The sequence below is a fragment of the Dipodomys merriami genome, unplaced genomic scaffold (genome assembly GCF_024711535.1).
Source record: "Dipodomys merriami isolate MVZ:Mamm:240054 unplaced genomic scaffold, mDipMer1.0.p SCAF_31, whole genome shotgun sequence".
Taxonomy (NCBI): domain Eukaryota; kingdom Metazoa; phylum Chordata; class Mammalia; order Rodentia; family Heteromyidae; genus Dipodomys; species Dipodomys merriami.
The window spans coordinates 3,755,773-3,779,904 of record NW_027204604.1 but is presented as its reverse complement, the minus strand read 5'-3'; the positions used below and the strand labels follow the sequence as shown (position 1 = coordinate 3,779,904).

Here is a 24,132-nt window from a genome sequence, read left to right as displayed (position 1 = left end):
ACCTTAGTATTTCTTAACCGCATCTCTTCAGATCTAGTAAATAACATGTAAAACTTCTTTACACCTTTATAAAAACTAACAAAGTAGTGGTACAGTTGCTTCTAATAGGTGTTTGTATTTGACAAAAATTTATGATTTCTTATAGCTTCTCCAGGGAAACATGAAAATGAGTTGCTTAGAGAGTTGTAAGGTTGTAAGGTTTATTTTTTATTTTTAATGAATGTTAAAATGCTCCTCTCTGGGATGTGTAAGTGTAGTGTTGATCAAAGACAATATTACACATAACTTTGTAGAACTTTTCTCTCTGTAGGATTCGGATTTTGGTCATCTCAGATGTCTGATCAGTGATACCAGGCCTATTCCAGTTATATATCAGAAAATTAATAGTTGATGTGAGACTCAGATCTGGTAATTGGTAAAAAGACACAAAATGAGGAATCTATTTTCTTTTCAACTATTCCCATTAGGTTGAAAATGAAAAAAATGAGGGCACAAATCTGAAAAGGGAAAATCAAAGATTAATGGAAATATGTGAAAATCTGGAGAAAACGAAGCAGAAGATTTCTCATGAACTTCAAGTTAAGGAATCACAATTGAATTTCCAGGAAGGACAACTGAACTCAGGCAAAAAACAAATAGAAAAACTGGAACAGGAGCTTAAAAGGTAACTATTTGACATTGGAGTGAATATTGTTGGTATATATTCATGAGATGCATTTACTGTTTTCCTTAATGATAGAATTACACATTGGTGGAGTAAGTAGTGATTCAGTTCTGTCATTATAGAGCTCAGTGTAAATTCATTAATAGGTAGCTATTCACTCATTTGTTTATTTAATACGTGGCCATTGTTTAGTATATGGACCAGCATCTGGTCCATATCCCATGGGCCACTGGTCACTGAATGATACAGTAAAATACAAAAGAGGGAAGTTAAATCATGGCTCAGACTGGTGGCTCATAGTTTCTCTGTATGAGAAAGCTACTATAGAGAATGAAAAAGAGAATGAAAGAACGAAGGCCTAGGGTTGGACAAGGCATCTACAGCAGGACCAGTCTGTCAAGTGTGTGGGTATGTTTTCCTGTAGCATGAAGGATAAAATGCTGAGAAGGGAGACAGGCAGGTTGATTTCAGATTTTTGAGGGCCAGGATACCTGGATCACACAGAGTATTTGAAGTAGCTTGCCGTGGGTTCTAAGCGGGAGAAGGAGGAAACCTGAAAAGGTACCTTCTCAATGACATCTTTGTCTTAGATCCCCAGCTTCCATTTTAAGCATCACAAAATCAATTTCTTATTTCTTTGCCAAATTTAATAAATAAAGCAGTTTATTATACTTTTCATTTAAAAAAAAAACCCCAATTAGAGGTGTTAATGAAAATAAATTTTATAGATTCTAAACATGCTTCTTCTTATGGTGACATTTTGTATATTAAAAAGGTGAGATAACAAGTAAGTGAGACTTTAGTAAATTGTTCCATTGTGGAGTCTACAAATTGTAGAGTCCATAAACTTAAAGATAGACAGCTTTATTTTGAAATGACTTTGAAGTTACAGATGAAGTACATAGTACCATTCTTCTGTGTTCTTCACCTAGAATCTCCTGTTGTTAATTTCTCACATAACCAGAGTATTATTGCTAAGTCACTGACACATTAGTTTGGTACTCCCAATTTTTGACTTTATTACATTTCATATACTTCTTGCAGTAATGTCCTTTTTCTGGGCCAGATTCAGATACAGGATTCCACACTGAATTTAGTTCAGGTTTTCTTTAAACTTGTATCTTTTTTGTTGTTTTTGGTGGGGCTTGAACTCTGGGCCTGGGCGCTGTCCCTTAGCTCTTCAGCTCAAGGCAGCGCTCTACCACTTGAGCTACCACACCACTTACAGTTTTCTGAGTGGTTTATTGGAAATAAGAGTCTCATAGACTTTCCTGCCTGGGCTGGCTTTGAACCTCGATCCTCAGATCTCAGCCTCCTGAGTAGCTAGGATTACAGATGTGAGCCACTGGTGCCCGGCTAAACTTGTTTCTTGTTTTTTTGTGACCTTGATAGTTTTGGAAAGTAGTTTTGCCCCTTAGTTTGGGTTTGTCTGGTTTTATTTTTTTGGTTGTTTGTGCCTGCCCTGGGACTTAGAACTCAGAGCTTTTGTGCTCAAGGCTAGCATTCTATCACTTGAACCACAGCTCTACTTTTGGTTTTTTAGTGACAAGAGTTTCACGGATTTTCCTTAATGGGCTGGTTTCAAACCTTGATCCCCAGATCTCAGCCTCCTGAATAGATAGAACTAAGTACATACACCTCTGTAGAGCCACTGTGGGTTTAAAAAAAAAATGATTAGAGCAGGTTGCTCAAACACAGCATTACTGACATTTTGGACTGGGTTACTTTTTGTCATGAGGGTGGGCTTGGGTGTTAAAAGATTCTTAATAACATTCTTGGCTATAACCACTAGATGCCAGTAGTATCCACATGTCCTGTAAGTAGAGACAATTAAAAATGTGAAGAACCACTGGATTGGATTGGGGTTTTAATACTGCAGAAGGATTTGATAGGGTTTTCTCATTGCATCATAGCAGAGGATACTTGATTTACTGTAACTTATCATCTTGGCCACTTAGTTAAGGTTCTATTGCTATAACTTCTACTGTGAAGTTGTGAGTGCCTCCACTATAATATCAGTTTTTCACTTTGTAATAAATACCTTTGTACCATGAAGTTTTCCTAGTATAGCTGCAATACATCTAATATATCAAGGATATATCAAGTTAAGAGGCTGGGAAGGTGGCTCAGTGATAGTGTGCTTGCCTACCATGCATGAGGCCCTGGGTTCGATTCCTCAGCACCACATAAACAGAAAAAGCTGGAAGTGAAGCTATGGCTCAAGTGGTAGAGCACTAGCCTTGAGGTAAAGAGCTGAGGGACAGCACCCAGGCCCAGAGTTCAGGCCCCATGACCAACAACAACAACAACAACAAAGAATATATCAAGTTAAAACATTTAAAATAATTGTCTTTCTGTGAATTTTCGTGAACAGAAATCTTTTTCCTTCCCTCCTTCTCTCCCTCTCTCCTTCCGTCCCTCCATCCCTCTCTCCCTCCTTCCTTTCTTTTCTTCCTTCCTTCCTTCTTTCCTTCCTTGTACCTGGGTTTGTTGTGCTTGGTTGGCTGGTGTTCTACCATTTGAGCCATGCTTCTAGCTCACGTTTTCCTGGTTATTTTGGAGATGGGTTTTTGTGGACATTTCTGTCTAAGTTGGCTTTGAACCTTGATCATTTGGATCTTAGCCTCCTGAGTTGCTAGCATTATCAGTGTGAGCCACTAGTGGCTGGGCAGAGATATCTTTTTATTTCCTATCATGAAAGGAGGTAGTTTTAAGTTATATGTTAAAATGATACTTTTTTTCTCTTTGAGTTTTTTCTTGTTTGGCCACTATTCCAAAATGTATTGAACAGAGGCCTTGTCTGCCTTGTTTATTACTGTATTTGAAGTCCCTGACGATTGTAGCCTCCCCACAAAAAAATATTTGTTAGATGAATGTTCAAGAGACATTAGTTTTGGAAAGCAGTTAGGAAAGTTGGAAGCTCACCTCACTATGCTGGCAAAATCACTTCTTTGGAAACACATTTTAGTTATTGATTTTAATAATTTAGGCAGGTGCTAGCTAGGCTTCAGTGGCTCACACCTGTAATCGCTAGCTACTCAGAAGACTGGGATCTGAGGATTGAGATTTGAAGCCAGCCTGGGCAGAAAAGATCATAAGACTCTGATCTCCAGTTAATCACCAGAAGTCACTGAAAGTGACTCAAGTGGTAGAGTGCCAGCCTCGAGTGAAAAAGCAAAGGGAGAGCATGAGGCCCTGAATGCAAGTCCTAGTACTATGCAATATATGATCAGTTTACCAAGACAGGATAATTTCACTTCTGGCCTGTCAGTTCTTACTTAAATATCTATTGGGCAAGTGGAGTGTTTAAAAATTCTTAGAAGATGGAATGGCTGTGTACATTTTTTTTGTACTCTGGCAATGTATGCCATTGGTATTCTATAAACCTAGTTCTAACCTGATTACTTTGTATCTTTTTCTAATAGGTGTAAATCTGAACTTGAACGAAGCCAACAAACTGTGCAGTCGGCAGATGTCTCCCTGAATTCATGCAACACACCACAGAAAATTTTTGCAACTCCACTAACACCAAGTCAATATTACAGTGGTAAAGTTTTTTTTTTTTTCCTTTAACATAGACAGCTCTTTAGTTGAGATTTTAAATCTATGAAGAAAATGAGTGATTTAAACTTTGGGTTCAGTTCTTCTCCATTCTATTGTTTCAAAAATGCTTCTACCGGGCTGGGAAGGTGGCTCAGTGGTAGAGCGCTGCCTTGCATGCCTGAGGCCCTGGGTTCGATTCCTCAGCACCACATAAGCAAAAAGAAAAAAGCCAGAAGTGGTGCTGTGGCTCAATTGGTAGAACGCTAGCCTTTTGCTGAAGAGCTGAGGGACAGCGACCAGGCCCAGAGTTCAGGCCCCACAACCGGACCGCCCCCCCCCCAAAAAAAAAATGCTTCCACTTACTACACATTCATTTGCATGTCTGTCAAATTATGTTGAGCAGTGGGGTAAATATTAACTTTCACTTTATCCTTTCTTAGTTTCTGAAACTCAGTTTCAGAATACTCAGAATACCTGTGTTGCCATGTATTTTGATATTTGAATAATTTGACTGGTGTTTTGACCTGTAGCTCTAAATGCATATTCTTTCTACCTGATTTACTAAGGTACTCATTTCTAAAATCATTGTCAATCTGTGGATTCCTTCCTAAAGTCAAAATAGGCATAACACCAAATTTCATTGTCTCTGTTTAGTTTCCAAGTATGAAGATCTAAAAGACAAATATAATAAGGAAGTTGAAGAACGAAAAAGATTAGAAGCAGAGGTTAAAGCTTTACAGACTAAGGTAAGTTAACTCTGGGCTCTTTGGTGGAACTTGGAGTAAGAAAAACCTTTGCTGTAGCATAGAGCAAAGGAAGAAAGAAATGCCTTCCATAGGATGAATATGTTTTCTTATACTGCAAACCTTTGTGAGTCATTGCTGGTGACTAGTTTTTAGTTTTAAAAATAATGAGAGGTATAGAGTGGGGAGGCTAGCTTATTGCCAATATTGAATGTTTGTGGGACTTGAAAAATAAAGGAGTACATTGGGAGAGGTCTGGCCAGAGAATTGTTGATGTTCACTGGCAGCTTGTTACCTGGAGGAACAAACAAGTCCCCTGGTGGGCCTGGAATATGGCGTTTGAGGATTGTTATTGGTGGAAAGTTCATTTCAGAGGAGACAGTTGCTGACACATTGTACATAGTGCTTTTAATAGTGCTTTTAAATAAGCTGCTGACAAGGATTTTAATCCCTGTTTTGATCAGGGTAAGTAAGTACGGGTAGTTAAAGATGTTTGTTTAATGTCATCCAAGTTGAATATTTCTAAAGTGCAGTGCAGTTTTCAAAAACTCATCCTTCTAGTTTGGGGCCAACCCTGACCTAATACTGTCAAATTCACATACAGCATTTTTGTTAATAAGACACCAGTTTCTAAAAATAAGGGAAAAACGTCCTCTTTTGGCATTTATTGATACATTTCTGCTAAATATAGGAGCTAAGTGATATGGCATAATTCAAGAAACCATTTAAGGCTGAATTTAAAATAAGTTTCTTTAAGTAATGAGGATCAGAAAGATACTTGTTTTTTTTTTTGTTTTTTTTTTTGCCAGTCCTGGGACTTGAACTCAGGGCATGGGCCCTATTCCTGAGCTGCTTTCACTCAAGGCTAGCACTCTACCACTTGAGCCCCATTAACAGCCCAGATACAAAGCATTAACAGCTTGTTCTTTGGTGCTGCTAGCCTTTGTTTTGAGATTATCAGGATTCCGATATATAGCAAACACATTGCTCCCAAGACAAATAAAAATTAAGAATGTTCTAGTTTGTGCTAGAAACCACCTTATGCTCTGTCATGGTACCAGTTCTGCACCTGATACTGATTCCAGAGTTACTTTTATGTAGATTGAGCCTCATAAACCTTAAACCTCTACCTATAGTAGCCTCTACCTAAAACATTTATTAAAATATTAACTATTAAAATACTTAATGCACTCTCTACAGCCAAGTCTTTTTTTTTTTTGTCGGTCGTGGGGCTTGAACTCTGGGCCTGGGCGCTGTCCCTCAGCTCAAGGCAAGCGCTCTACCACTTGAGCCACAGCGCCACTTAGGAATAGGAGTCTCACGGTCTTTCCTGCCCGGGCTGGCTTTGAACCGCGATCCTCAGATCTCAGCCTCCTGAGTAGCTAGGATTACAGGCATGAGCCACCAGCACCTGGCCCGGCTTTTTTCTTTTTGCTTATATGGTGCTGAGGAATTGAACCTAGGGCCTCAGGCATGCAAGGCAAGCGCTCTACCACTGACCACCTTCCCAGCCCCAGCCAAGTCTTGATGTATGCAAGAAGGTAAGAAGAACAAATAGTTCAAAGCAGTAGATCATCCACAAGTGTGTAATATGTAATTAAAAAAACACTGTAAATGGCATTTTTTAGGAGAGGCATATTTTTGATAGAAATAAGATTATTTTATTTTATTTTTTTGTTGGTCATGGGCTTGAACTCAAGGCCTGGGCATTGTCCCTGTGTTTTTCTGCTCAAGGCTAGTGCTCTACCACTTTGAGCTACAGTGCTTCTTCCGAAAGTCAGATTCTTAAAAGAGTCCTTTATGTTTGATGATCTTTGTGTAGAGCTCTAGGAGGAGGTAACCAAAGGAGAGCCAGTTTAGGAATTTAGTGGAATGTTTGGGGGATACAGAAGAAATCCTAAGAACTTGACCATTTATAAGTGGGTTGAGTCTCAGATGTTAGTGACTTACTCTTTGAATGCTGAGAAGTGGCTTTTAGAACGTTTCATTACTGATATTTGAAGTACACAGTTTTCTCATTTTACTGAATGTTCTCTCCGTATGCTGTGGAATTGTCAACTTGATAGAATTAGACTTTTCTTGTATGCTGGTGCTGGGCCTTGAACTCAGGGCCCAGGCACTGTCCCTGAGCTTTTTTCCTCTACCACTTGAGCCACAGCTCCAATTCTGGCTCTTTTAGTGGTTAATTGGAAATGAGTCTCACGGATTTTCCTGCCCCAGTTAGCTTTGAACTGTGATCCTCAGATCTCTGCCTCATGAGTAGCAAGGATTACAAGTGTGAGTTATCGGCACCCAGTAGGGTTTTACTTTTTTTTTTTTTTTTTTTTTGGGTCCGGTCATGGGGCCTGAACTCTGGGCCTGGGCACTGTCCCTCAGCTCTTCAGCTCAAGGCTAGTGCTCTACCCCTTGAGCCACAGCGCCACTTCCGGCTTTTTTCTTTTTGCTTATGTGGTGCTGAGGAATCGAACCCAGGACCTCATGCATGCAAGGCAAGCGCTCTACCACTGAGCCACCTTCCCAGCCCGCTTTTTAAAAATAAGTAATCATGTTCACTGAGATGTCCGTTGGTTTAAAGAGTCTTTATTTTTACAGAAGGTAAGCCAGGCCACTCCGCAGACCACCATGAATTACCGAGATATTGCTCGCCATCAGGCTTCCTCTTCCGTGTTCTCATGGCAGCAGGAGACCACACCTAGTCGGCTTTCTTCTGCTTCTCTAAAAACTCCAAAGAGGAGAGATGTGTCTGTGTCTTGCTTTTTTGGGGAAGAAGAGATGACTCCGAGTGCATCAACTCTGAATGTAGGAAAAAGAGATTCAAATAGCAGTTTTGGTGATAATTCTACTTTCCTTCTGGATCAACTCAAAGCCCAAAATCAAGGTAAACTTCTTTGTGCTACGTAAAATTTACATTTTCCTATGAGAGTTTTAGAGGAGCATCCCGACATTTTTAGACATGGATTATACTTAGCTGTTTAGATACATTGTATGGTCGTCTTCCCAGATGCTTAGGATATGAAATAATTGCATTTTTGGTAATGACAAAACGACATCACAATTTTGGAAGGTACTTTTGTTTGTGTTGAAAACCTGGTCCCCTGAGCCTTTTAAAGTGCACTGGACAGCTTTGATTTATTTTTCCAGAAGTAGAGCGAGTTAGATTGGTTATAGCCTGCACTCTTCACACCTCTCCTCTGGCTCCCCTTGTGGCCCATGAACCAAGCTTGTGGTCTGACCAGCTTTGGCCAGAGGTGTGGCACGTGTGCGTGCGTGCATGTGTGTGTGTGCGCGTGAGTGTTTATATCTCTGCGCCTGCATGTGCGGGTGCGTGTGCGGAACAGCTTTGCCCTGCACTGCCAGGCTGTCCATATGGGAGCAAACCTGTAACCTTGGTTGCTGGGCCACACTGCAGCTGGCAGCCAAGCGTACCAGGTGGTGTTTTGGAATCTGCTCTGTAGATGATGATAATTTCCAGTGCTGTGATATATTGAAAGTCATCGTCAGTGTTTGCTAGGGAGAACTGTCCCTCTGCCAATACCATTGGAATCAATATTGTGTGTATGTAGGAAAAAAAAATGGTTGTTAATTTTGGCAGTGTAGGGCCCTCCCACTGTCTTGATCTTCACTGGGGGTAGCTACCAGAGAATAGAGGAGGGTGGGCTTTTTGCTGCTCAGCACTAATTTACATTGATACAGGCACAAAACAAATACTAGCTTGCCAGAGGATAAAAACAAGCAGTACTTTTAAGAAAGGGCCTGATGTACTTTTTGCAGTTTCTGTAAGAAGCTGGTTATAATTTTAGAAAAGCATTCCTTTTCTATACTTTTCTGCTATTTTATCATGCATTTGAGTGCAAATGGCAGTAGATAGTATTTCATTATAGTTGTTTATGGGTTCAATGTAAATTGTATTCTTCTCATCAAAGATTATAGAGCACATGATTCAAAGATTGCAAAGCAAAAGGATAAATTCTGAACATATTGTGTGTGTGTATACATATATATATATATATATATGAATCAGACTGATTTTTGTTTGTGGTTTAAGATTTGAAAAGCAAGATTAATGAATTGGAGCTACGTCTGCAAGGACAAGAGAAGGAAATGAAAGGTCAAGTGAATAAATTTCAAGAGCTGCAACTTCAGCTGGAAAAAGCAAAAATGGAATTAATTGAAAAAGACAAAGTTTTGAACAAAAATAAGGATGAACTAGTGAGAACTACTGCACAGTATGACCAGGCAGCGAACAAGGTAATGGACTTTTCATAAATGAGAAAGGTTTATTCATATAGTTCTTTAGAAAGAGTTGTTTTATGGTTTTTTTTTTTTAAATCACCTTACTTTAGTTATATTGGAGAGTGGGGAGAGGGAAAGGATAGATTTGTTACATTTCCACACATTTATAATATATTTCAATTTTTCCCTCTTTATCCCTCTTCCTTCCCTCCCTTCTGGAAAGAGTACTTTATATTTAAGTTCATAAAATGAATATTAGTAAATAATCTTTGTTAGTATATACTTGGTAGTGTTGATGCTACTAAACTAGTAAGTTGCTCCAGAGTTGAGTGGATCTGGGATTGATCCTGGTCATGTGTTTCCCATTTGTACTTTCGGGGGTGACAGTATATAGCACATGGAACAGACTTAGATTAATGGAGCTTTAAAAAGAAAGAATTTAATGAGTCTACTCTTGGGATGTAGTCAGTATACATCTGCCTTAGAATCTTCTTTAGACTCAATTAAGGCCAAACTTCTTTATTTAACCAGTTATTTAAAGAACTTCCTGTTCCATTCTTTTAGGATAGCTTTGTTGGCCACAGGTTCTTTTAAGTCACCATCACTTGGAGGTTTTTTTTTTTTTTTTTTTAAGTTTTCTCTTCATTCCTGAGGATATTTCTGCTGTGTATAGGTTTCTGGGCTGACAGTTGTGTTTTTTTTCCTGTGGTGTAGTGTTTATCATCTGGTCCTGAGCTTCCTTCTGCTACCTTCTCTCTCCTGTTATGTTTGTTCCAATTTTGTTCATAGTTTTCCATGTTCTTGTTGGAGGAACAGGTAAAATTATGTCCACAGTCAGATTCTCTTTTCCATGTCCTATAGTACCTTACGTAGGAAACCGGAAACACTGATGAGATGTGTGAAGAAGTGGCCGTGGATGCGTGGGCCTGGAACCTCCTTGGCAGCACGTACTTACTCTCCATGCAGCCTGGGTGGGTTGTGTAGTGTTTTGGTCTTTTCAATTAGAAGGACTTGGCTTTGAGCCCTGGCTCTGCCACATGCCAATTCTGTTGCTCTTAGAGCTGTTTAATTAACTTCTGTGCCTCAGTTGCCCAACTGATAAATTTGTGTTAATAATAATGCCTTTGTGTCCAAGGTTGTTGTAAAGCTTGAGATGAGATTTAGAAAGGCTTTAGTTTTGTGCCTAGTACATGGTATATGTATAATGATACTATTTGTTATCACAATCTACTATTGAGTTCTTATGTAAGGTAATTTTCAGTTTAATTTTCTACATAGCCAGGACTTCCTGTAACAATTACTTTAACACTTTATTTTGTACTTTGCTGTTTCGGTGAGACAAGAACACTAATTCCTCGCTGTATCTAGTGATGAAGTCTCTTGTCAGATCTTCAATCACAGTTTTTCTTTTTTTTTAGGGTGGTGCTGAGACTACAACTCTAGTATGCTATCACTTAGGGTTCCTTCCAGGTTCATTTGTGCAGTGCTTTGTGATTTTTTTTCCTCCCATCAGCCATAAACCTACCTAATTGCAAATTGAGTTCACCTGTCTCCATTTTGTTCTTAACTCTGTCAGTTATTTTGATAACACCAAATTATGCTATGTTTATTCTGTTTCTTGACCTGTTATCATTAGAACTGCTTATTAAATAATATGGTGCTGGGGCTGGGAAGGTGGCTCAGTGGTAGAGCGCTTGCCTTGCATGCCTGAGGCCCTGGGTTCGATTCCTCAGCACCACATAAGCAAAAAAAAAAAGCCGGAAGTTGCACTGTTGCTCAAGTGGTAGAGCGCTATCCTTTAGCTGAAAAGCTGAGGGACAGTGCCCAGGCCCAGAGTTCAGGCCCCATGACTGGACCCCCCCCCCAAAAAAAAATTAAATAAATAATATGGTGCTAATGTCTTATGGTGTTCCTACAGTATGAGTCTTTTCTAAGTATTTAGAGCAATGTTTGGGGTAAGGCTGCAGTTCACATGGAGAAACATTGTTCTGTCTGCAGACCTGGAGTCTGGCACCTACATTTCAAGACCCACACTCATATAGTACATATTTGTACTGAGTTAGCTCTGGATCCTTTATTTACAGAACATTCCTGGCATCTGTTGGTGCATTGTTGATCTCAGAATATCAGTTAGAAAAATCTGAATAAGTACGTTCTAAAGATCATTTTAAATCTATCCTGTCCTGTAGGAAATGATTGTTAATTTTAGTAGATTGTTTTGCACTGTGAAGAAATGCCAGTTGGGGGCACCAAGGGTTCATTCATTTACTCTGGTGAATGTTTGATTTTCCCTGAGATTTTTATCAACCAGCAAAACATTGGTCCATCATTTATATTGGTCCATCATTTAGGTAGTGGTTTTTGTTGTTCAGTACTCTTATCACTAGTGCCTAGAATAGTTCATGATATATGGTAGGCTCTTAATAACTATTTGTTGAATTCATACTGTTGTTATAAGTAATCTTTGTAATAGTCTTCCTTGGGTATTTACAAACGCAAGAGCAATAAAGGCATAAATGCCTTAATATTCAAAGCAGTGGATTAATTTGAACCACTAGTTCAAGTTTTTATCCTTTTAATTTTGTATTTTTATAGTTCTGGTATTTCTAAAATCATTGGTCATTATTGACTAGCTTGTTACTGTTCATGTTTGGTTAGTTAATAATGGATATCTGACTGGTTTTCCAATAGTTCCTTATGTAGTGCTTTTCTTTTCTCGAGTTCTTTTTATTTTTGTCAGTTTTTGTCAGTTGTAGGGCTTGAGCTGTGGGCCTGGGTGCTGTCCCTGAGCTCTTCAGCTCAAGGCTAGTGTTGTACATACCACTTGAGCCACAGCACCACTTCTGGCTTTTTCTGTGTATGTGGTACTGAGGAATCAAACCCAGGGTTTCATGCATGCTAGGCAAGCGCTCTACAGGCCACTTTCCCAGACCTTCTTCTGAATTCTTAAATTTCTTTTAAAAAATATTCCCAGCTTTCTATTTCATTAGTTGAGCATTTGTTTTTAATTATCTTTAAGTAGTTGTATTTGATATCTTTAAACTAGGCGATGAAGAATCTCTTAGAATTATTTTAACAGCTACAATTGCTCAGGGCTTCTTTCTTTTGGGGTAGGGAATTTTCTCCTACCAATATGAAGTTTCCTTATTACTCTTTGGGCTTCTAGAATTGTTTTAGAAGGTTAGATTAAGCATTTGAGCCCAAGGGATGGTTTAATTTTCCTATAGAAATTAATTATTCTTGAACCTATTATTGGAAGGTAAGGGGCATCTTCTGATTGTCTTATGTCCCCTAAGTTACTCACTCAACACTACTGCCTTAACTGCCTTATAATCTGTCCTGGCTATACAACAGTGTTGAATCAGTCATTAGACTTTGTGTATCTTTTTTCAGAACACACATTATGAAGCGCCTATTTAAATGGACTAATCCTTACCATCCTTGGTAATATTTCCTGAATGTGAATTTTCTATGTGTTAAAATAATGATAGTGGTTTTAGTCTCTGGTTAGCAGATTTAAACTTAAGATAAGTTGGGACTAAGATTTTTCTGATACATAAAATGTTTGCAGCTTTCCTCATTGTATTTTATGTGGAATATTTTTATATATTGCTAGTGTACTGTGTTGGAACAAAAGCTGAAGAAACTGACTGAGGATCTGAGTTGTCAGCGACAAAATGCAGAAAGTATGAGATGCTCTCTGGAACAGAAAATCAAGGAGAAAGAAAAGGAGTTGCGAGAGGTAAGGCAGATGGGTTTGTCTGAAAAAGGCTATTGTGGACCTGGCATTTTGAAAAAGTTTGATCGTTTGGAAAAAAATCTTTTCTTTTGAATCAATTTGGGATATTATTGGAAGAAGATGCTTAGTGAGCACAAGTCACTTTATGTTCTCTTTCACACACCTGCATTGTTACCTTGCAGGTCTGATCAGAGAGGGGCCTTTTAGAGTTTCTCTTTTCATCCATGTTTCCTTTTGTGCCTTGATTTGATCCTGAGTAGGACCAGATCCTGTTTCATCTTTCAGACCCTTTTCTCTGCAGTGAGGGAAACTGGCTAACATTCTCCAGCTGTCCCTGTATCCCTAGAGTGAGTTAGTAGTGAACTACGAAGGTAATGGGTATGGCAAGGAAAAAAGGTGTGAAGTCAGGGTAGAAGGTGGGCTATTGGGCATTGTCAGGATGGTCCTTCTAGATGTGGTAACTTGAGCTATTTTCAGATATCCAGTAACTACAGCCAGGAATGTTATTGGTATCCTGGGGCAATCAAAAATTAACTGGTGGCATTTGCTTCTTATTCTTTTCAACTTAAAGACTATTGGAGGCCTGGGAAGGTGGGTCAGTGGTAGAGTGAGTGCTTGCCTTGCTTGCATGAGGCCCTAGGTTTGATTCCTCAGCACCATATAAACAAAAAAAGCTGGAAATGGTGCTGTGGCTCAAGTGGTTAGCCTTGAGCTGAAGAGCTGAGGGACAGTGCCCAGGCCTAAAGTTCAAGCCCCACGACGGGGGGTGGGGGGTGGGGGGGGGAGGGGGAGGCACGGGGAAGACTATTATCTGATTGTTTTAACACTATTTTGGGGTGTTTGATTTCTCAGGTACATTGTGGTCATTGTAGCTCAATTCTTTGATCCTCAACTCCTCAGACTAAAGATGATAAATTTAAGATTGGAGATGAGGTGAAAATAGGCTGAGTTTTCCACATGGCCAGTTGGCTGACTCCTTTGCCTTCCCTTCTGGGACATGGATTTGATTACCAGGAGTAATGCTCTGGTTGATTGTGTTTGTCAGTCAGTGCATGGCCAGCTTGGCTCCCTATTGTCTCTTGCTCTTTCCACGTTGCCCTGCTACTTGTGTCTGGTTTTAGGTTCTGCCTGTTAACCATTCTTTGATACGTGTGACCTTTGCTTTTCAGGAGCTGTCCCATCAGCAACGATCTTTCCAAACCTTGGACCAAGAGTGCACTCAGATGAAAGCCAGACTAACCCAGGAGTTGCAGCAAGCCAAGAACACACTCAACGTTCTTCAGGCAGAACTGGATAAAGTAGGGTGCCAACTTAACTTCCTCCCAGTCCTCCCTTTATCATTGCATTAAATTGGACATATTAACGGGATGCCATGCCCAATTCATGTATACATCGTATGGTATTTAAATCAGCTTAAGCGTGATTATCACCTTAATCATTTAACATTTCTTTATAGTGAACACTTTTCAAATTTAGCACATTGTTATTTGTAGTCATCATACTTGCTCACTAGCTCATCAGCTTTTGCTCCTTGCTGGCTCTAAGTTAGGATGTACTGGTTGTTCTTTATCTTTATTCTCCTAGGCTCTGCTATTATCATTCTGCTCTGAGTGTCTGTATGCCTCTTTTTAGGTTATACACATGAATCAAAATGCATCTAGATAAAAAGTGTTATATACTCACTTCCATATCAAAATGGAGAGCAAACAGAACTTTCTGGCTCAGTTTTCTTGTTCAGAGAACAGGGTGTGGGGTGAATTAGGGTTTCACATCTCATTGTCTGGATATCTCTTGATATTTTGTTGGTTCTGGGTCATGCAACTGGGTGGAAACTTCGCCAAGTAATTTATGCCCCTAAATAGTTAAAGCTCTGATGATTATAATGCATTTGCTTATGAAGACTCCAGAAGTGATCTCACTCAGGTTTGTTGGCTTTGCATGTCAGTTTTCATCATGACAGTTCTTGTTCTGTGACTCCCGCTTGGAGTCTTGTGAGCAGCACACTTACACGGTCCTGAGAACTGTGCTGGCCCCTGATCTCCATACAGCAAAGTTTTCAGCCAGTACCCAGAGGGAGCCTTTTATCATGCACATCAGGAGGTGTCACTTCTCAGATCAAAGTCAGGTCTTGCTGAGGTTGGCCTGACTCTGGGTGGCTTCCTGCTGCTTCATGCATAGTGTTCATCTCTCTCCTCCTGCACGCTGTTCTGGCTGCACCAAGCACATGCCCACTCCAGATTGCTTGCTGCGTCCACTTCCAGAGGCTCTTCCCGCAGTGGATTTGAGGCTGTGTTCCTTCGTGTCCTGGAGCTTTCTGCTCAAGGTCGCCTTATCCTCCCCTGCCCTCCCCCATGGCATGTGTCTCCGACCTCAAGTGCTTTGTCTTCTCTTTAGCTTACTTTGTCTCCATAGTACAAAAATGCCTGATATCTAAATGTTAATATTTTATCATTGGATCATATATGTATGTATACATATATATTGACATATGTATGTATACATATATGATCCTATATACATGCATATATGTATATGTATATATAGGATCATATATATGTATATGTATGTATCTTATACCAAAGGATCTCACTGTGATATGTTCATATATGTGTATAATGTCCTCTGACCAAATTCATCCCCTCTATTACTCTTAATCATCATTCTCTTTACAATTTTAATGAGTTTCATGTTTTTTTTCATAACATTCATATAAAGTACTTTGATCACCTTTAATTCCCTGCTGTCTTCTTCTCTTTTTGTCCTTCGACTGCTTATCTCTTCCCCCACCTCTGCCCTCTCTGCCTTTTACATTCATGTTCTGCTAGTTTTTAATTATTTATACCTAGATTTCACCTATGAGAAAAATAATGTACTATTTGTCTTTTTGGCTAATTGCATTTGATGACCTCCAGTTCTACCTGTTTTCCATAATTTCATTCTTGTTCATGGATGTCTAATATTCCATTGTGTATTTGTGCAACAGGTTTCTTTTATCTATTTATTGGTTGATGTGCACTGAGGCTGATGTCCCAGCTTGGCTATGTGAGCGGTGCTGATATAAACATGGAGTGCCACTGGAATCTTTCTGTTTACTGCTCCATCCTCAGCATGTCAGTACTGAACACCTATAGCTTTAAAGTGGCAAAGCAGTCATTTACTCTGTTTTTTGGCTGTTGAATAAAGTAGTCTGTTTCAGAGTTTACCTTGATAGTACAGATACTCACTTGTTGCTTCCATTTACTTTCTTAGTGTTTTCTAAAATGAAGAATTTTCCATTTCAGTAGATTTTATTATGAACAATACAGATTAGAACCTAGTTGTCATGGAGTGGACTATGTTGCTTTCTCTGAAATGGAGAGCGAGCATCTATATCTGGTATACATGGTAAACTCTCTGAAGTGGTTAGGGCTATGTCTGTCTTTCCATCTGTCCAAGTTTGGTTAAAAATATCCCCTTCTTGGGGAAAAAATATCAACAATCTTTCTTCCAAAGCCTTTAAAAGAATACATTCACACATGTAAGATTGGAGTTGATGCAGCTCAGTGGCAGAGTGCTTTCCTAGCGAGCACATGGTCCTGGGTTTGGTTCCCAGCAACACACAGCAGTATCATTGCAGTTTTTTGTTAATGTTTTAAATATAAGGAGTTTTTCTTTTGATATTCTCTGAGCTTTCATTTTACTGAATGCTTTGTCATTTTTGCAGTCATTCTTTTGCTGATGTTCTTGCTCACTGTAACATGCATGGTTTGTTCCACTGGGCAGGTGTGTGTGTGTGTATGTGTGTATGCATGCATGCACATGCACTGATATTTCTTTTTTTTTTTTTTTTTTTGTTGGTTGTGGGGCTTGAACTCTGGGCCCTCAGCTCTTCAGCTCAAGGCTAGTGTTCTACCACTTGCCACAGTGCCACTTTTGGTTTTCTGGTGATTTATTGGAGATAAGAGTTTCATGGACTTTCCTGCCTGGGCTAGCTTTGAACTTCGATCCTCAGATCTCAGCCTTCTGAGTAGCTAGGATTACGGGTGTGAGTCACCCACTGGTATTTCTGTGGGGTGGATTTCTGGTGTCAAATCAATGTCTTACAGGTCATCTGTATTCTAACATCTGGTAGACATTGCCAGGTTGCCTTGAACAAAAGCTGTTAACACTTTTCTACCAGCTAGAAGAGAGGATTTTTTCCTATCCTTGCTAACTAGAAGTACTCCTGAGTTTTCAAATTTCAACAAAGGAGTAAAATATGCCATTTTATCATTGTGTTCATTCACACTTCCTTGATTGCTAGTGATTTTTCTCAGTAGCCATTTGCATCATTTGTCTCAAATGTTGTGGTTCTATTTCTTGACCCCCCTGCACTTTTTTTATTGTGTATGGTTATATGTTGCCTGTAATATACCATACACATAAAAACTCATTGTCATAGCTCCTCCCTCAATACACTTTGATAGCTATTTCCACATTATGTACATTATGTTAGACACGGGCTATTAGTATTTCGATGCTGCAGGATATTCAATATTGAATATAGTGTTGCAGTACTATACCTGTACTGCAACATTCTGTGTCAGGGTTGTCAGGATGTGGGTTTCTTTGGGCATCCTGGAAGCAGTTCCCTGTTGGTCTCCTGTGTGGGAAAGAGATCCTGAAGGATAGTGACTGTGCTCTCCCAGTCTTTTTTAAAAATCTCAGCTTGTTCATGATTACTGTCTAGTTGTGTTTTTAAAAAAATAGAAGATTATTTGTAAAGAACGTAAACATGAAATGTTGCTCTTAACTCCTCATTGTAGGTCTCATCGGTCAAGCTACAGTTAGAAAAGAATTTGGAAGAGTTTAAGCAGAAGTTCAGCAAGACCGAACAGGCCCTCCAGGCGCGTCAGATCACAGAGGATGAGCTGAGGAAAAGCAGCGAGGTGAGGAAGGAGGAGAGCTGAGCAATTCTCAGCACACGCAGGACTGAGTTTTGCAGTTGTGTATCATGACCACCATGTATTTTTCTTCCTTATTTTCCAGGAGTCAGTGTTACAGTATCTTCTGTTTATGGCTTCTGTTACAGAATATGTGTTTTATTTTTCTACTTTGTTTTATTATTTATGCAATTGATAATTATAGGAAAATACGCTGTATATAAAGAATATCTAATCAATTTTATTTTCCTGGCAGTTCTGGGGTTTGAACTCTGAGCTACCTGGCAATTTTTCTATGACTTTAACAATGCCCATAACCCTTTTTGCTTTATTTGTCTTTCAAATATGGTATTATTATTCTTTTAGTGCTAACCCTGAGGCTTGAAACTCTGGGCACTGTCCATGAGTTTGTTTGTTTGTTTTTTTTCTCAAGAATAGAACTTTACCATTTAAGCCACAGCTTTACTTCCAGTCTCACAAACTTTCCTGCCAAGGCTGGCTTCTAATTGTGATCCTCAGATCTCATCCTTCAGAGTAGCTAGAATTTTAGACATGAGCCAGTGGCATTGACTTGGACTCTTTCCCTGGGTTGGTCTGGATGATTATTCTTCTCTTTACACTGTCTGTAGAGTTGGGTATGTGTCGCCATGCTTGGCTTTTTAGTTGAGATGGAATCTTGCCAACCCTTTTTCCTGGCTGGCCTTGAACCTAGATCCTCCTAGTCTCCACCTTCCAAGTAGTGGTATATATAACCACTTTTTAAAGATTATTTTAGGCTACCTGGGTTGTGAAAGTATAGAAGAAAGGAAGGAAGGGTTTTTCTGGATAGAAGGAAAGAAAGAAAACTGTTGAAATGAATTCTAGACTCCTGTGAGCCAAGATTTAAATTCCTTTTATAAGGATTGGCTTTTGAATTATGCAGTATGTGGAAGCCAGGCACTGGTGGTACATGCTTATAATGGTATCTATTCAAGGGGCTAAGATCTGAGAATTGTGGTTCAAGACCAGCCTTGGCAGGAAAGTCTATGAGACTCTTACCTCCAGTTAACCACTTGGAAAAGGAAATGGAGCTATGGCTCAAAGTAGTAGAATACTAGCCTTGAGCCAAAAAGCTCAGGGACAGTGCCTAGGCTCCAAGTTCATGTCTCATGATCAACCAAAAAAAACCCCCAAAACCTTGTGGAAAATCATAGACTTAAAAATAATGATGGATGAAGAATTTATAGATTTAAATTTTTAAATTTGAAGAGCTTAGTGGTAGAATGTGTGCTTAGCATTGAGGTGTACTGGGCTCAATACTCAGCACTGAAAACAATGCCCATTCCCACTCTCCTCCCTGCCAGGTAACTAGAATGTGTTACTCTGACTTCAGAAGTATGCACTGTCCTTTGAAGAGTCATGTTCACTCTCCACAATGGTGGATAAGAGTTTGGGAGGGGTGTCTGAGGAGTAACTCATATTCCTACTGATATTTAATCCCTACAGACTTGGATTTGGCTTCTCTCTGAATTTGTTAGTGGCCTAGATTTTATTTTAAACAGCTTAATTAAGAACTACTTAGGAATAACTAATAGACCGAAGCAGCACGAACAGAGCCATAGTCAACATTGTAATTTTGGAAGAGGAATAACAAGATGAGTGGAAGACTCTTAACATTTTTCCACTTACTCTTTAAACATTCTGCTATCACTTTTTAGACTGTTCAAGAAGAAAGAGAAAAAAATAAACCCTATAATAAATCATTCCTTACCTAGATGACAAAAGTCTAGCTGAATTTATTACTATCACTTTAAACCATGTATTACACTTGTAAAAATTACAAGTCATAGCTGTCATAGCAAAGAGATAGTTACTGGAGCAGCTGGCCAGCTGCAAAGGGGCACTGCCGTGGGAGGTGGAGGTCGACTCCTGTAAACCGTGTGGAAGAACCTTCACATCCGGTGATGGTTTCATCCATAAATGTTTTCCATTGGAAATGTGTGTTGCAGCAAAAACAAATGTTTGCCTTTTGGCCAGTGGGGACCAACCAACAGATGCTTCTGCTAACATTTTCACAGGCAGACTGGCATGGAACTCTTCCCTCTGTGAGCGTCCCTTTTAGCCAGGAACTCTCCTGCGACTCCACTGGCTGCCTGGTGGAAACATTTTGTAAAGCAATCATCTGGTTAGGAGAGTCCAAACACCTTTACAGTGGCTGGCGGGGCAGACTCATCATAGTGGGTTGGACTTTGTTGTGCAGGTGTTTTTGAAGACATGTTCATTCCCACACAATCTGACTTGGTTACTGTACGGCTGTCTTCAGTTAACTCCAGTCTATCCTGAGTTCCAAATGTATCATGTTTCACTTAGATTTCATTGGTCTCTGTGTCTCATGAGGGCAGTTGTGTAGAAAGTGGCTAGCACAGGGCCTGAGATTTGCCCTGATGTTTGTCATGTTTGTGTCTTATTTGATAATAAGAGTGAAAATGTAAGCCAGGTACCAGTGGCTCATGTCTTAATCCTAGCTACTCAGGAGGCTGAGATCTGAGGATCATGATTCAAAGTCGGCCTTGGCAGGAAGGTCTCCACGTACAGAAAAAAACTGGAAGTGGAACTGTGGCTCAGGTGGTAGAGTGTTAGCCTTGGACAAAAGGACCTCAGGGACAGCACCGAAGCCCAGAGTTCAAGCCTCAGGATTTGCAAAAAAAATAAGAAAGAAAGAAAGAAAGAAAGAAAGAAAGAAAGAAAAAAAGTGAAAATGTTTAGCTGCCTCTTCTTGAACTTTTTTTTTTTTTTTTTTTTTTGGGTCCGGTCATGGGGCCTGAACTCTGGGCCTGGGCGCTGTCCCTCAACTCTTCAGCTCGAGGCTAGCGCTCTACCACTTGAGCCATAGCGCCACTTCCGGCTTTTTTCTTTTTGCTTATGTGGTGCTAAGGAATAGAACCCAGGGTCTCATGCATGCAAGGCAAGCGCTCTACCACTGAGCCACCTTCCCAGCCCCTCTTCTTGAACTTTGAATTGGGGTTGGGACCAGAGAAGTGTATCTTAGATACAAAGATGCTGACTTTACAGAGAGGTAAATCTGAATTTTGTATTACTTTTCTGCCACCTATGTCCTATGTGACTTTGAGACCATGACTTAAACCTTTCTGCATCTGCATAGGGACAAATAATACTCCTTCTTTGAAGGAAGGAGTATATTTATAAGTCACTAGGCCTGGAGTCTAGCATGTACATGCTCAGTAAATTATTGAAGTCCACATGCTTGCTGTTTTTTGTTGTTGTTGTTGTTTGTCATCACAACTTTAAGGCCTCTTGATAACTTTTGTTGTTAGCTATCACTTGCAGATATATAAGATCATGACCAGAACACAGTGCATTTGAGATTTTTCCTGTTTAAAATTTTGCCTGTTATACCACCAATCTGGGTGTCTTTCTGTGTCTAATTATGAGTAAGTAAAAGCAAGTTTAGCACGCTTATAGGTTTTGGATGCTGAAATAATATGACATTTGTACTGAAATTTTCCTTGACCGTGTTTAGTAAACTAACATGCTGCTCACAATGAGAAATTATCAGTGTTGAAATGTGATTTAATGGCCCAATCAGGGATAAAGTAACATTTCGTATCAATGTGTATGGAGAGTTTAGATAAGCTGCTCACCCACCTCTGTAGTGCCAGCTTCCATTGAACTAGGGTTTGGCAATAAAATGCCACCATTTGACAGGCAGGATGAGGGAACACTTGCTTAGGGTCCTTTACCAAGCATAGGGATCTGTATTACACCAGGTTCTCCAAGGAGCTCAGTCTGGCAGGCAAGAATGATGAAGTGGAAGGGGGAAAAACACATCTTTTGCTTCCATTCTATAGTCACATATGTAGCCTTCACCCGAGCAGGGGACATATTAAGCTATGCTTACGGATGGGATCACAAAATACTATGCACTAGCTGGAATTTGTTTTGTCTGGCCCTAGGAAATGATGCTTCCCCTGCTGCTCTTAAACCGAAGTTGATCTGGGTGGAATTGCTTGCTAAGCTCTAGTGCTGGCTGTGGTTATAGGGATTTTTGTTGTGTTTTTCCAGGGTAGTGCCCAATTTTGCAAATCATGTGAAGTTGCAAATCATGTGAGGTTGCGAGAGATGCCTAGGAGAATATATCCTTGTATGCTTAACTCATTGTTGCTTAATGAGCTACCCAATCAAGTCTTAAGTGGCTGGAGCCTCATGGAAAACTAATTGCTGATGGATGGCAGCCTGTACATCCATTTTCAGATGTTCATTTTCTAAATTCTGGCCTTTAAAAATTCTTGGGTTGGTTGTAGCTATAGTATTATAAGCCTGCTGGGTCTCAGGATTGGCTGAACATTTCTTCATTAGAAACGAATATTTATGGAGCTATTGCCAGAAAAGAGAAGGGCTAATCTTTCCATTGAGCTTACTATTCATTTAAATGTCTCCAGTTACGGAGAGAGATCGAGACCAACAGACACATAAACATATATTATATTCCTGCTTTCTTAATGCCCCCGTCCACCCTTTAACCTTCCATCATGTTGGGATGTGACCATGCTTGCATGCACTGTTTTCTGGCCTTGTTTGGCCAACCTGCAGATGTAGGTGGAGTTTCATGAGTTTTATAGGCTAAAAATATTTTAAAAGTTATGAAACAAAAATGCAAAGTCAACATAGGTGGTTACATTTCTAGTTTCTCACTCATCAATGGCTGTGATCTTGCAGTTGCTAATGTGGGGAAGAAACACTAATCCTAATATTTCATTACCTTTGTCAAAGTGCTTTAAGGTATGCTATCTTTCCCATCTATAACCTTATTAAATGGGTGATTATTTTGAGCCTGATTTCATGATGCTGACTAAATCAGCGACATTGCTTCACCTTCACAGTCTTTCTTTGCACATTTGACTACTTCTCATTCTTCCAATCTATTGGAGCTGCCCTTGAATTCTGATTGATACCTTGATTTGATATGGCATCATTTACCTAGTGGAAGGGCAGGATCAGAACACGGGAGACAGGAGTATAATACTGACAACAGGTCCTGTCTCATTTTAATGATGAAGTGAATGTATATACATGAACAGAGCAGCTGCTAGCAAGTTTTCAAGTACTTTCTACTAGCCAGATTCCCCCTCTTCTTGAATTTGGCTTTGCTACATCGATACCCATCTGCTGGTAGTAACCAGACTGATAATTGAAGGCAGCCTTCCAACACAGCTTTGCCAGGGCCATCTGTTTTCTAACAGTACAGCAGGGTTTTGGAGGATGGGTCTTAATTGTTTCTCTAAGATTCAAAAAATGTCCTTCTACTTCTCAGAAGGGTATATTTGGTGTTTTTTGAAATGCAGAAAAAAAATAGCTTTCTGAATCTCTTTTCTTCTCAAGGGTATAAGATCCCTGGTTTTGTCAGTTTGTATGTGACAGAGGATGGTGCATCATTTCGGTTGAGGTACTTAGCAATTATTAAAATTACTACATGTTTACAGCATAGTATATATATAAAATATATTGTTTGAGTCTCAGGTGTTTAGGAAGCAATAATATTTCTATTTGACACGTTAAGTATTGGTTGGTCCTAAGATTAGGGGTCTTCCAAAATATGAGAATGGAACTGCATATATGTTTATCTCTACTAGTATTTATTGCGTATTAGTGCACTGATACTTATAAAAAATGCAAAACCAGGCCCAGGTGGCTTTTTTTCCTAGGTACTCGAGAGGCTGAGATCTGAGGACTGAAGTTTGAAGCTACCATGTGCAAACAAATCCAGGAGACATTTATCTTCAATTACCAGTGTGACTTAAGTACTTTGTCCATATTAGCATGTATTCCCTTGCTGGAGGAAGATGTCTTATTTGGATTTTCATTTTTCATAATGCCGAATCTAGTGTCAAACCTTGTAGGTTTTCTTGATGAAAGCATTTATTGAAGGTAATTTTACCCATAAAGACATTCCTCTGACAGTGAACTTTAAGATGACTTGGAAGTGATGTCAGTGAATATTGGTTTTTTTTTTATGTTTAGTCTTTTTTTAAATGTTTTTATTGTGAAAATACCGTACAGAGGGGTTATAATTACATGAGCAAGGTAATGAGTACATTTCTTATCAAGCATTGTTGCTTCCTTCTTTGTTTTTCCCCTACCATCCCTGCTCTCCCATCTCCACGACTACCCTCACCCCCACCAAAATTGTAAAGTTTGTTTTTTGATATAGCATCTTGTATATCTCATTGTTGCAATGGGTCCACCTGTATCTCTATTTAAACAATTTGTTTTTCCCCCTTCCCCTCCCCAAATTATACCAACATCAAATAC

General features: G+C 39.5%; 1 protein-coding gene across 2 annotated transcripts in view; it reads left to right on the top strand.

Annotated features, from left to right (window-relative positions):
- Cenpf (centromere protein F) overlaps positions 1–24,132 on the top strand; it is a 49,340-nt gene that overhangs the window by 3,751 nt on the left and 21,457 nt on the right. For both annotated transcript variants that reach the window (XM_070041503.1, XM_070041502.1), the window contains exons 3-10: positions 468–664; positions 4,090–4,211; positions 4,862–4,953; positions 7,543–7,828; positions 8,996–9,198; positions 12,800–12,925; positions 14,092–14,220; positions 17,707–17,829. In XM_070041503.1, coding sequence (XP_069897604.1) covers positions 468–664; positions 4,090–4,211; positions 4,862–4,953; positions 7,543–7,828; positions 8,996–9,198; positions 12,800–12,925; positions 14,092–14,220; positions 17,707–17,829 — 1,278 coding nt within the window. The remainder of the gene's footprint in view (positions 1–467; positions 665–4,089; positions 4,212–4,861; positions 4,954–7,542; positions 7,829–8,995; positions 9,199–12,799; positions 12,926–14,091; positions 14,221–17,706; positions 17,830–24,132) is intronic.